This window comes from Bombus huntii, chromosome 17, assembly GCF_024542735.1.
Source record: "Bombus huntii isolate Logan2020A chromosome 17, iyBomHunt1.1, whole genome shotgun sequence".
NCBI classification, from domain to species: Eukaryota; Metazoa; Arthropoda; class Insecta; order Hymenoptera; family Apidae; genus Bombus; species Bombus huntii.
Window position 1 is genome coordinate 438,217 of NC_066254.1, and position 14,178 is coordinate 452,394.

The 14,178-nt window shown below is 39.6% G+C and overlaps 2 protein-coding genes across 5 annotated transcripts in view; one reads left to right on the forward strand and one right to left on the reverse strand.

Moving 5' to 3' along the window:
- LOC126874980 (putative fatty acyl-CoA reductase CG5065) overlaps positions 1–14,178 on the forward strand; it is a 672,215-nt gene that overhangs the window by 198,496 nt on the left and 459,541 nt on the right. The window contains exon 1 of one of the 4 annotated variants that reach the window (XM_050637553.1): positions 12,554–12,564. The exons of the other annotated variants lie outside the window; for them this stretch is intronic. The gene's annotated coding sequence lies outside the window, so the exon portion shown is untranslated. Of the gene's footprint in view, positions 1–12,553; positions 12,565–14,178 lie in introns of those variants that run through there. 4 annotated transcript variants of the gene reach the window in all.
- Positions 4,083–14,178, reverse strand: part of LOC126874981 (putative fatty acyl-CoA reductase CG5065) — a 218,649-nt gene continuing 208,553 nt past the window's right edge. Inside the window, exon 8 of the mRNA XM_050637568.1 lies at positions 4,083–4,168. Within this exon, the coding sequence (XP_050493525.1) occupies positions 4,090–4,168 (79 nt within the window). The 3' untranslated portion in view covers positions 4,083–4,089. The remainder of the gene's footprint in view (positions 4,169–14,178) is intronic.

Genomic DNA, 14,178 nt, shown 5'->3' on the forward strand with positions numbered 1-14,178 from the left:
AATCTAATATAAACCAAATTAGAAGAGTATGAAACAGAATATCGGACGTTAGTGAATTCCTGTTTAGAATATCGTTAACGCGATATGTTTTAAAGGAAAAAACAAAAGAAAAAATAGTGCACGGTAATGTTTTTCTTTCTTTTTCCACATTGTTCACGTACGCAGCATCGCGATGAATCGAAGTGTTGAATCTCGGTGACAAATAACAGGAATGACGTGCTAGATGCTAGATGACCTCTATTTGCGCGTTCAATTGCTCGCGTTAGACTTGTACACTGTAATTATACAGAAACACGATCCATCGATTATTGAAAAAGTATTGGATGAACTAAATGTTGATGGAAGCTCTTACGATCGGCAAGTCGTAGACCTCCGTTATAGATGTTTCTTACATTTTAAACGTTTTTTTATTCAACAGAATTATGTAATTGTAAAAGATCGATTATGTAAAATAAAGTTTCTGATGGTACTGTGAAAAAGACTTTTCATATGAATACTATGCATATTCTGTATATTCCTGCACCATTAAATTTCGTCGTGTGTCTCAACTGTCTCAAGTCATAGAAAAAGCGTTTATTTGAATGATTACATCGTCTAGTCTGATATCACAGAGTTAAACGTGCTGTGCATGTTTACCGCTTTACAAACCTTCCAACTTGTAACATACACGTTTTAGTATGTTCCCGATAGGGGAACCGGACTGCCTGGCACGGTGGCTCCGGTGACGAGGCGCGGTGTGACGTGGCCACACATCGCTCCATTAGGCGACGTAACGATTGGGGAGGGGGGGGGGGGGGGCGACGGTGTATCGCTCACTCCGGTTCCCGTATGGGTAACCATATAACATATGGTTTTAGTAGGTTGGAGTCCGGCACTACCGCGCCGCTTTTCCCCAGAAGCGACCTGGTGTCCGTGCGGATTTCCTGCACGTTAATAAAAAAGAGAGATATTTGTATGTGGGTGTCAGTATGCGGAGGTATGTGTGTGCGCGGCGTCTTGAAAACAGATGAATGTAAACTGTTCAGTCGGATAACAGTCGGGTATAGAAGAAAGTGCTGAGACGCACGCAAGCGTGTATCGATGACTATCTTAGAAATCGTCCATAAAACAAATATATAACTATTTTAATATTAATTCCAAGTGTAAATTTAGTGTTCCTATAGCATTATTTCGGCTATCAAGATCCACAATTCTCAACAAAAAATACAACTTTTTTTTGTCATATGTATTGCTGCCATAATTTTTCAAATGAACATGATTAATGTAATTTCTTCAAACAATTTTGAAAATTTGTTATTAATAGGAGCAGTTTCTTTCAATACGCTGGAAATCATGAAATTTACAAATTAACAAATTTTTATCTGTGTTTAACTGATTCTGAAATAACCTCTTAGGGCTTGAACTTTAGAGAGTGGTTTCATCTTTCAAACGTGAGCTGCCACATCTAAAAAGGATAAAAAGGATAAACCTGCAAAGTTATATCGAAATCATCGTCTAACCGATTGCCACCTTCTCTTGTTAGTAGAAAATTTTCTTTTGATTTTATTATGGCTTGAAACTGTCGTGGTATTGAATTTATCAAATTGATGAGTACTCTATTGGAAATATCTTTTCACTCTCCTAAAAAAAGCCTCCTTTAAATGATTTCTTGATGAAATATGGTGACTCCAAACTTGTTACATTTTTCATCACGCAACGAATCCCATTCGCGATAGCAGGCTTATTTTTAGTAGATGATAATCCTTCTTCTGCTATTACGATAGGCGTTACATTCGCAAGTGTATGACATTTGCTTGTTATATTTTCGTCGCAATCACCACTTGTCGACATCAAGAGTATTGTTCCCGCTCTTTCTTTCAGATTGATGCCTTCCACAGAATTCACAGGGATGAGAAATAAACAAATAGATATTACAGGAAAATAGACACAAAAGAAAACACATAACAACCGATGCAGAGAAACACAAGGCAGATAAATGTTCTACAACACACTTGGTGGATATCGGCTATAAACACATGCTCGTGATTCTGTGTCCGGGGGCAAAGTACATTTAAAAATAACCTATGCTAATTAAAATGCTGAGCGCATACGATTAAAAATATATTGACGTGGATTTACCGTCACGTGCAGTAAAGATAGACTTGTTCGTCCGCTTCGCCGAGTGACGCGTCCGCGGTAGAACGCGCCAACGAGAGTCGTAAATTCTCTTTACTTGCATGATACTTGAGGAATTTAAGAGCCTTGATTGTAAAAAATGCTAAAATTTATGACGGATCTTAGGATTATTGCAGGTCCGACTAAGGATGCTGAGACATCTGGTGATTATCTAGACCATCTAGATGGATGGAGTATGGTTTACGTGGAGGGTCACAAGACGTAACAGTATCTTTCTTATTACTTAATTTGTGCTTTAGTATTTTGGAAAACACAGGAAGTAATGATATTGGCTTGTAGGATGCAGTTTGCTGTGTATTTTAGTCTGGATTAGGTAACATTATGATCTGTGCTAGCTTTCATGGATTGGGAAAGTATGGTATTCTTAAAATTGCATTGAATATTATTTTGATTAAACATATTGCTTTTGAGGGAAGGTGTCTCAAGATATCACCATTGATTTTGTCGATTCCTGGTGCTTTATTGTTTTTTGTTTCCTCTGTTATGATTCTAATTACTTGTGCTGTTTTATTAGGCATGGTGTAGTGCTTGCAGTCAGCAGCAGAGCAGTGTCGGACTCTTACCGACTGAAACTCCACGTTGTACTGTCTACGCGTGTGACAAGAATGCCCCGTAGTCTCGGTCTTTGCGAATTACTACCAGTGCATTCTCCACTACTCTTTATCGAGCCGGTCCTAATATATTGGCACCAGTGGAGGCCATTGCCCCTGGCGCCATCCCCCTTCTAGTCACGTCCCGCTGCGTCTCCAGCGCGTTACCCAGCAAGGATGAGAGTTTCCCTTTCTCTGCCTTTCTGCCTGCTCCTTTACGAACATAGCTCGCTCGCCGAAGAGGCGGAGAGCCTCATATTCCTGCGGCCTGCTCAGCATCGCTTCTACGCTCGCCCAGGGGGTCAATCTCTCGCCTATGACGAGACGCAGAGTGTAGCGGCGCAGCTCCCACGCCGGACGAAACTCCAGCGTGTGCTGCGCCGGGTCTCTGCCCTCCCTGCTGTAATGACAGATGTCCGTCGTCTCGCGCCCGGCTTTCATCACGTACTCGCCGAACACGCCGTGTCCCGTGAGGACCTAAGTCATCCTGAAGGACAGTGGGATTTCGCGGGTGCTCCTCCATGCCTCCCAACTTGGGAGGACGGCCTCGACGCCTCGACGTTCGTCTCTCTCGTTGATCAGCTGAGATCGGAGTTTTAGTTGGTAAGAGTCCGACACTACTCTGCTGTTGCCGCTTATCAGCAGCAACGGAGTGCCCATGAGGATTTCTCCACGTGCAAAAGAAAAAAGATGTCAATAGCAAGAAGGGATCATATTTAAAAACAAAATCCATAACAATAAAAACGTGGCCTTAAATGTCCATTAGCCGAAATTAAAAGTAAAAAAGAGAAATGTTACGATCTGGTGTTGATTTTCGGCGTTCGTAACCGTTACGTGTTACTCTAGGTATCGAATCTTAGATTTCTCCAATCATATTTAGATCAAAACAGTAGTTGCTGACATCAGAAATAGTTATTAGAAAGGATTGAATGGAATGATTTCAAAATTGTTTCAAAAATTAACGAACGTGAATTGAATTATTCGAAATAGTTTAACGAATATTTCTGGTGACAACAACTATCGTTTTGATTTAAATATAATTCGAGAAATCTAAGATTCGACACCTAGAGAGACACATAATGGTTACGAAGATCGAAGATCTAGATCAGATCGAAATATCATGTGTGAATTATTCATAAATCAGAAGCTGTTCGCGTGTAAATATATGCATCCTTATCGAGCGATGTCATAAATAGTTTTATTTAGTGGAAAGACAAAATGAAACGGATTATGATTCCCTTCTCATAAAATTCTATTTGTTATTTCTCATAAAATTCTATTTATATTGTTTTTGATTTAAACAGAAAAAATAAGGTTCAAGTAGTCAGTAAACGACACGGTATATTATCCATAGTAAGATCGTTATACCGGACATTTTGGTGATCTGATGTATCCAGTACAACCTGAAATAACCGAAAATTTATGTACTTAAATTAGTATCTATTTTTTAATACGAAGATACTTTTATACGCACCTTAATAACCGTTGACTTAAAGTCTTGTTTCAGAATAAATTTCCTAATTCCCATCAGGTTAACTGCGACATACTTCTCCCAATCCATATCCCTCGAATCTATCTTGACCATATTGCTGTCATTTAACATTTTTACCTTCCTCCTCAAGTCGGAACAGTTATCCCTTTGGAAAGTCCATTCGTGCATGGTGAAAGCTGCTACCGATGTGAATAGCTTAATGTCACCTTTGAGAAGTTTCATCGTTCTGAAATATCATTATTAATTATTATTATAGATAACGTCAGAGATTATCCCCTAAAGATTGTTCACGTTGTTCGGGGATTCGTAGAATACTGACATTGGTTTACTACCTCGAAGTCTTAAAAAGATATCTTTAACGAACGCACGAAAAACATGCGGAATTACACTCCGAACGGTATAAATATATTTATTAGCTACAGCTGAACGACCTGGGTACCATACTGTATCGTTCAGTGGCATTTCTATGCTACATTTTACTATCTATGATAGCATCTATCATCGGACCCCACCTTGTCATTTGAAAAACGTACATTATTTTTAATTTCTAGAATTATACTTAAAGCAAAGTTTATTATCATACGGAGAATCTCGGGAAATATTACGGAACTGAAATAAATATTATATTGTATCGCTATTTTTCTAAACTAATGACATATTGAGATCTTTCATGTTTGTTTGCTCTTTTATTATCCACGTTACTTAACTAATCTGAATCTTTTGAGATACAATAACAATCGAATTACATTAGTTGAAAAAACTTCGTTATAAATATTACTTAAATAGGCATGCGTTACTCGTGCAGTTGTATACTTTAACTCCATTATCACGATGTAGCGTGACATGCCATGCAGTACATATTATCACGTCGACTACGAAATCGACAGGCACCACATCCAATCTTGCATCTCTCCTACTCCACATCGTTGTTACACATCCTCTGCTGATTAGCAGAAAGGTACCTGGTAACATTAAATTTGTTTAGAAATTATGTGTGATTTTTGATTACCAGAAATGTGGCGCTAAATAGATTGGTAAGAATTCTCGTAATTGTGAGCGACAACAAATTTGAGCTACAATAATGATGATCTAGTGGAGAGCCTCTCATTTATCTATTCACAATCAAATCGATTAACTCCACTTGTAGGAAACGTAAGGAGTATTGAACAACTACTATTGGGAAAGATCTATGAAAATACTTGTTAATGCAGAAATATTCTCTATCCAACTAGGACATGGTTCTTCTAGAGAAGCACCAATTATGCTCGGCCGCACTATCGCAACTGGTAGACCTTTGCACTTGCTTGCTACAATCTGCTCTGCTAAATTCTTACTGAATGCATATGTATTTGGATAAGTTTTTAAAATCCCTTTTTCCATTAGGTTTATCGAATTTTTGTCGAATTGGTCGCATATATCGATCACCTCCGAAGGTTTCAGGCTCGTACTGCAAAGTCTTTAATAAGTGAACATATTATTCACGTTATAATTATGAATATAATATTCGTAAATCATGGAACAACGTTTGCGTATAACTCATTCTTACGTATAAACTTTTTCCCCAATCTCATGTAGATTAGCATTACTAAAAGCTGTGCTGACGTGGACGAAGCTAATTGGATGATTTAGTTCGTCCAAAGTTCGATGGTACGAGCTGTACCTTTCGTATTCACATTAACAGCCACGTATAATGGCTCGTTGAATCTCACAGTGGCCGCGGCGTGAAACACTATATTTACTTTCTCTAACAACATATCTCTATCTTCTCGCGAAAGACCTAAATCTGGCAGACTCACGTTACCTTTCACGGGATAAACTTTGCTCAAAACTGAGGGGTGCTTTGCTTAGATGTCATCGTAAATCTGAGGACGAAGAAATACCAGCTCAATTCCAGAAAAGAAAGTTAATCAATTTGGCTCCTGACAACCGTAAATATTGAAAGGAACAAGTATATATTTACGAACGGGATCAGCAATGAGCTCCTTAAATCGTTGTTCTATCGTTGCGTTAGTTTTTGGACGAATTAATATGAAAATGGCAGCGATGTGTGGACACATGCGGATCAGTTTTTCCAGGAGAGCTTTTCAAAGGAAACCGGTTGCTCCAGCCACGAAGATTCCATTACTGGCGTAGAATTTCTCGAGAGAATTCGTCTCATTCAAACCTTTAGTGCTCCCATTTTCATTTGTTTCTTCATTGACTCTATCCATGTTTGAGAATCTTGTATCATGTTGAGAAAACTTTCTGTCCCAATATTTGCCATAGAGTAACAAATAGTAGGTGGAAAAATTTTTAAGATAATGTACAAAATTTGTTATAGCTGAGATTTTCTTACATATTATTTTCCAAAGAAATCTACAGATAATCTTTACAAAGAGAAACATAATTTATCAATATGGTTTCGTTTTCCACGAATCAAATAATTGCGTTATTTCAATGGCGCTTCCATTGTAATTTAAAAAATATTTCTCCTACTTAGCGGACTTTAATTTGAAAAAAGCGAAAAGTTGGAGGAGCTATGCAAGCAGTAAATACAATTTTTCATGTGGCTGTACATTAATTTGTATTATTACACATTAGTCTATAAAAGTATAATTAATACTTCGAGTTTAACTTTATTCGAGCCAAGCATTTTCTAATTTCCTTTGACTTTTTCATTTCATATTTTATGTGCATGTATATGAATATTGTAATATGTAGTAATCAGTACTTTGCGTGGAAAATGTGCGTGGTCGTACGAGATAGTGTTCGCCCACATTTAGTAGCGCCTCGAGAATACTTAATACGTATGCGATTTTTTTGTGCACCCATGGACGAAACGGTCACGGTGCGTATGTGAAATCTGTATAAACATTGTTATATATGCTGTTATTCACTAATTATTTATGGAGTCAAAAGGACGCATATTTCCGATATGTCGTTAAAGATTTGAATGAGTAAACTTCAATAAATAACAATGACTGTAATCTATAATCGATGATTATTCGCATTCGTGTAAAAAACAAAGCGCAATTTTGTTGTTCTCCATTTTCACCTTAATTTAGCTTCAAGATTCTGCAACCGAACAGCCTATAAAAGTACCTAACCCCCTGTCCCGATTTATCCGAGCACCGATTATTCGATTACCCTAATACCGGAACAATCTATTATCCGAACATAATATTTCCTTATAACGAATGCCCCTTTTGTTTGAAATATGTACTGCATACATATTTTATTAGCGTTCATGTGCAATGTATTCTAACGTATTCTTTCCTTTATTCGGTTCAATAAATTCTGATTATAAGACTTTAGTATGAAACTTATAGTGCTCTAGCCATCGAAACAAAATAAAAGAAAAACTCGAAAGTGGTGTCAATGGAGTAGAATTTATAAATATACATGGTGTTGCGAATGGCCACATGACATACGTTGTTGTACTGATATAATGAACTGGCTTCATTGCGAAACAGCTAATGAAATGATAAAAAGTGCCTTTTGAAACGTATGTATTCGAGAAATGGCCTCAATGACTAAGAGTACAAAAAGATTGTAGCTCGTTGCAGTTAATTATGTTGAAAGAATTATGTGACTTAGCAGCCAAGAAGATATGAAATACATATACACTTAAAAGAATTGTCATTCAATCGTAATCTATGTTTCAATAAACGAAATTTCATATCAACGTGATTGTTCCATTGTCCGGACTATTCTGCCTCCCTGTTAATTCGGATACGGGAGACTCCACTGTATTTCAGATTACCTGGTTGAAATTTTTCTGTCATTGCAAACTGATGAGCAAGATGTGATAATGTAAATGAGCACAGCGGCCAATGTAATCAACCAAAACATAACATTTTTACATATTAGCTGTCTCATATTACATTTATATCTTTATTATAATATCATATACTCTGTAATTTAATTATGTACGAATGTATGTATTTATTGCTATGTATGTACCTGTTATTGTATACATATATATCTATATTGCTTTGCAAAATGTAAAATATAATATAAATGTTTGGGAATTCAAAAACTTCATTTAAACTATTGCAGTAATTAATGACCCGATGATGTTTTGGTATATATGATACTGATAATAATGAATGACATTAATGAAACACACAATTGAATAAGGAATAACAAGGAATCGTCTGTTACCTGATACTATTTCCATTGCGTATTATTTATCAAAGATCGAACAAAAATGCGACGTCACGATAGTAGTTACGGATATGTCTGTCACAGTACTGCAACGATATTCGATGTAATACTCCTCTAGATATACTTTTAATAACATCACCCTACTACTGAAACTGGATAATGTTATGCATGAATGATTCGATTTATATATTTATCTCCAAAACCAAACAAGGAATAGCCTTGAATGATCTTTGATCGCGAAAGATCGACAGGAAGTGACTTTTTATCACTGACTGCTTCAACTGCTTGCATTTTAATGACATTTGCATTACGTATAAGTGGCTAAGACGAAGGGAGAAATGTTTGAGAATGCTGAGATATGTATAATTTTCTGTGCTGAACTGGGTTAAATGCATAGTAGAGATTCTTGTATGTGGGTATCAATGTGTGGAGGTATGTGTGTGCGCGGAGTCTCGAAAACAGATAAATGTAAACTAGTCAGTCGGTTAACAGTCGGGTATAGAAGAAAGCGCTGAGACGCGTGCAAGTGTGTATCGATGAATATATAAGACATCGCCCATAAAATAAATATATTACTATTCTAATATTAATCCCAAGTATAAATTTAGTGTTCCTATAACATTATTTCGGCTTCAAAGATCCACAATTCTCAACAGGGAAATGTCTATTCGAGTGGAGTTAAAAAGCACTAACACAGAACAAGTGTTGTTACGCCACGAGGCTTATCACAGGCTGTATTTTCTAACCGTCGCTCGCGGTCCTACAGTGTCGCAGGCAGATCGTCTTATCTGCCCGCCGGATCATATACAATGTATCGACGAGAGTGTCACGTAAAATAACAAAATAAAAAAAAAATTTGAGGTGAAAAATAAAAAAAAGAAAACTTTATTTTTTTTATAACAACAAGACACTTTACAATCCATTTCCGAACTCTAGGCGTGACTTTCTAAAACTGACTCTTATGATTTTACTTTCGATCGGATCCGATTACTTTCTTTTGTCATCCCTCAACACCAACATCCACCACTCAGCAGACATAGATGAACTCAAATGCGAACTCTCAAAACTCGGCCACGAAGTCATCAACGTGAGTAATATAAGACATAGAGTTTCGAAAGACCCGTTATCCTTATTTTTTATAGACATAAAACAAAGACCTAATAATAAGGAAATTTACAACATCAGTGGCCTAATGAACGCAATAGTAAAATTCGAACCACCGCTTGTGAAAAAAGAAATAGTGCAATGCAAAAGGTGCCAAAGGTGCGGTCACACGCAGAAATACTGCAACTATACCTTCCGCTGCGTTAAATGTGCAGGCACTCACTACACTGACCAGTGCGCTAAATCACCGGAAACCCCAGCGAAATGCATCCACTGTCAAGGTGACCATCCTGCCAACTACAAAGGCTGCTCGGCCCATAAAACTCTATACACAAACAGGTACCCTAAGCTCAGAGCAAAAGAGGTATCCAACCAAACACCCAGCCCGCCGAAATTCACGACTACCCCAACCCCCTCAACCAACCAAACACCCAGTCCTACCAAATTCATCTCCACCTCAACCTCCTATGCCCAAGCAGTACAAGGCATCCAAAATAACCCGAACAGCCAAAGGAACCTTCCCCAAAACAGTGTCCCCAACTCACCTAACACAGACAACTCCTCTAGGCTTGAAAAGCTAATAGAGAAACAATCAGAGCAAATAAATAATTTGCTATCGCTACTAACACTCATCATGGATAAATTAATACGCCCCGACGCAAAATAAAACCAAGGCGCATAGCTCTTTGGAACGCCAACGGTCTAGCGCAACACAAACTTGAACTAGAACTCTTCCTAAAACACCAGCAAATCGACGTAATGCTCGTATCGGAAACCCACTTTACCGACAAAAACTGCCTGAAAAAAAAATGGTTACAAATTCTACCATACCCAACACCCCAGCGGAAAGGCCCACGGTGGCACCGGAATAATAATCAAAACAAGTATTAAGCACTTCCATCATTCCAGAAAGACTACCTCCAAGCAACAAACGTAGCAATAGAAGACTGTCATGGCGCAATCACCACTTCAGCAGTATACTGCCCTCCCAGACACTCCATCGCCAAAGAAGACTTTGATAACTTCCTGGACACCCTGGGCAATAGATTCATAGCTGGAGGAGACTATAACGCCAAGCACACCCAATGGGGCAGCAGACTGGTTACAGCAAGAGGCAGAAACCTCTTAAACAGCATAATAAACAACAACCTCAACTACCTCACCACATACGAACCCACATACTGGCCCACTGAAACCAACAAAATACCCGACGTTCTCGACTTCCTCGTAACTAAAAATATCTCATCAAGATACGTCCAAATCAACTCCTCGGCTGATCTCTCCTCTGATCATTCCCCCCTGATAGCAACAGTCAGTTCAACAATCATCGAGAATACACCTAATGGCTCCATTCACAACCAGCACACCAACTGGCAGCTCTTTAGAGAAGTCTTTACACACTCAACTTCAGCCTTAACTCCACTAAAAACAAAGGAAGAAATCGAAGCAGCCACGGAATACTTAAACGCGAGTATAATAAACGCAATCCGCCTCTCCACTCCGTCTATCAGCAAACAAGAATATCCCCAATACATACTAAAAAAAATAGCAGAAAAACGTAGACTAAGAAGAGTATGGCAGACCCATAGAACACCGGATGACAAATGCAAACTAAACAACGCAACTAGAAAGCTATCCAAAACCTTAAAAAATTATAAAAACGACTGTTTCCAAAAATACCTCGCCAGCTTATCCCCCACAGCCGACTCCAACTACTCACTATGGTAGGCCTCCAGGAAACTCACACGCCCCCAACAAATAATCCCACCAATCCGCCGTCCGCAAGGTGGATGGGCGCGAAGCCCTATAGAAAAAGCCGACCTGTTTGCAAAACACTTGTCAAAAGTATTCAAACCCCATTCCCCCCAAGCCGTCGCGGACGTTACTGAATACCTGCACACCCCCTTCCAAATGTCCCCTCCTATTGAACCCTTCTCCTCTGCAGAGACTATAGAAACAATCAGTCGCCTAAACCCCAAGAAAGCAGCAGGACACGACCTAACAGGCAATAGAGCAATCAAGGAACTTCCCACAAAAGGGATTGCACTCATCACATCGATTTTTAATGCTATCCTTCGCCTGGAACACTATCCTAAGGCTTGGAAAATCTCATTGATTACCCTCATCCTTAAACCCGGTAAACCGATATACGAAACCTGCTCCTATCGCCCAATCAGTCTTTTACCTACCCTGTCTAAACTATTCGAGAAGATGCTCACGAATCGACTCCTTCCACTTCTAGAGAACTTGAAAACACTTCCAGATCACCAATTCGGCTTCCGAAAACAACATTCAACAGTAGAGCAAATCCACCACATAACCCATACGATCAGCCAAACACTCGAAAAGAAAAAATATTGCTCAGCGGTTTTCCTAGACATCCAACAGGCATTCGACAAAGTATAGCATGAAGGGCTACTATACATGCTTTAAAAAATCCCAACTCACCCCTACTACTCCATCCTAAAATCCTACCTAACCAATAGACAATTCATGGTTAAATGCCTAGACGCCACTTCCGCAACATTCCCAATAGAATTCGGCATACCCCAAGGTAGTGTCCTCGGACCCCTACTGTACTCCATCTACACTGCCGACTTACCTATATCAAACGAGATAACAATAGCGACATTTGCAAACGACACGGCGCTATTAGCTACCCACGCAGACCCGGTAATAGCCTCATCCACTCTCCAGCGAAGTCTCGACTCCATGGAAAAGTGGTTTCATAAGTGGGGCTTCAAAATTAACGAAAAGAAATTCTCACATGTAACCTTCACGCTCCGAAAACAAACCTGCCCCCAGGTCACCATCAACAGTGCAACAGTTCCTAGCAGGGACTCAGTCCGATACCTGGGCATGACCCTGGACAGGAGACTAACGTGGAAAAAACACATCTCAGATAAAACGAAGCAACTAAAGGACAAACTAAAATAACTCTATTGGCTCACGGGCCGACGTTCCAAACTAAACATACAGAACAAAATTACCCTCTGCAAGACCGTAATAAAACCTGTCTGGACCTACGGAATCCAAATATGGGGAACAGCAAGTAACTCCAACATTGAAATACTTCAACGCTTCCAATCGAAAACGCTAAGATCCCTAATAGACGCACCTTGGTATGTTACCAACGAAACAATCCATCGCGACCTCAAGATACCCACAGTCAAAGAGGAAATAGCAAAATATAGCGACAGATATAGCAAAAGAGTCAACAAATACCTAAACCCCCTAATCACTGGACTACTTGATATGACGGACCAGATTCGCTGGCTGAGGAGGCACTACCTGCTAGACCTAAAAGCTAGATTCAATTAGCTATCTAAATTTAAGTAATATTCACTTATTGATAACACTTACTTGTAAATTATACTTATCTATAATAAGTACTAACTTATTATAAATAATCAGCCATGTCACTGCGCCACGCCAGAAAAATTATTGAAAATTCTCAACGCAAAAATTGATTGTAATTTCAACAAATAAATAAAAAAAAAATCCCTCAACATCCCCACCGTCCATGCATTTACTAGGCGTCCGCGCCCGTTGCCATGTGATCTTTCTTCTAGAACCTTCGGTGGAAGGACCGTTGGGATGTTGATGGTTCATTAGGCACTTCAGCGATATACATTGTCGCCGAGTGCCGCCACATCTTTATCTCTATTGTCAGTCCATCGGATTTGAAGTATGCCGGTCGTGACAAGAGCATAGTTGTCGCCAAGCAGCGAGCTCTAGAAACGTCGGATTTTTGACCGTTACGTTTCCCACACAAGAAGAGGCATACGTGATCATAGGCGCGAGCGGTGGCGTGACCCGAGTATAGTGGGTGTCGTCTTCCAAATTTTTTTTTTATTTATTTATTTGGATTTTACAGTTTGTCTAGTAGGACATTTGGTAAAATATTATAGCGGTATACTTGTCGGAGACGAAAGGACGCCGGGGCCCCTCTGGAACTTCAGGATAACCTCCTAACATTGTAATCTAGAGTCTACTACAGCCGTAATGAAACAATCGCAGTTATCCAAGCCGATGGTAACCGTCCGAGATTAGTGACGGTGAGCTTTGGCTCGGGGCGACAGCCTGTCGCGGAGCGGTGTTATGACCCTCATTAAAGGAACTACCCATAGAGGTATCGGACAGCAAAACATGTTAACGGTTCCTTAGGACAAGTAATACCTGAGGTTGAGGCACGTACACAGCACAAGTCCCGGTAGCCCGAGGACCCGCTATAAAACCTGGGTTTTTCGGCAATTAAGATGTTTTGCAAACGGACAGGCAGCTTCTGTCCCAAATTGACCAATCGACAGCGAAGTCGATCCGAGGATCTTGGGTACTTAGCACCCCACCAGAGTTTATCTCGGTGGCGTTGTTGGGACGAAGAAGCATTCCTGACTGAGACCTCATCGAGGAAGGGAATAGCGCCTTACGATGAGTACACGTTTGAGTTAGAGCAAGCATATCCATCCTCCCGTTGACCGTGGATTCGTTATCGAACCTAAGACCACTATCACTAGTGTCGCGAGGGCCTAATCGCCGCTGTTGATTGTCGAATCGGTAGTGTTCATACCCGTTGTATCAGGCCGTATCTTCGTTATAACACGACCCTGGCCAACTCCAAGGGAGGTCTAGCAAATGCCCACAACTCTATTACTGACGCTTCTCTGACAT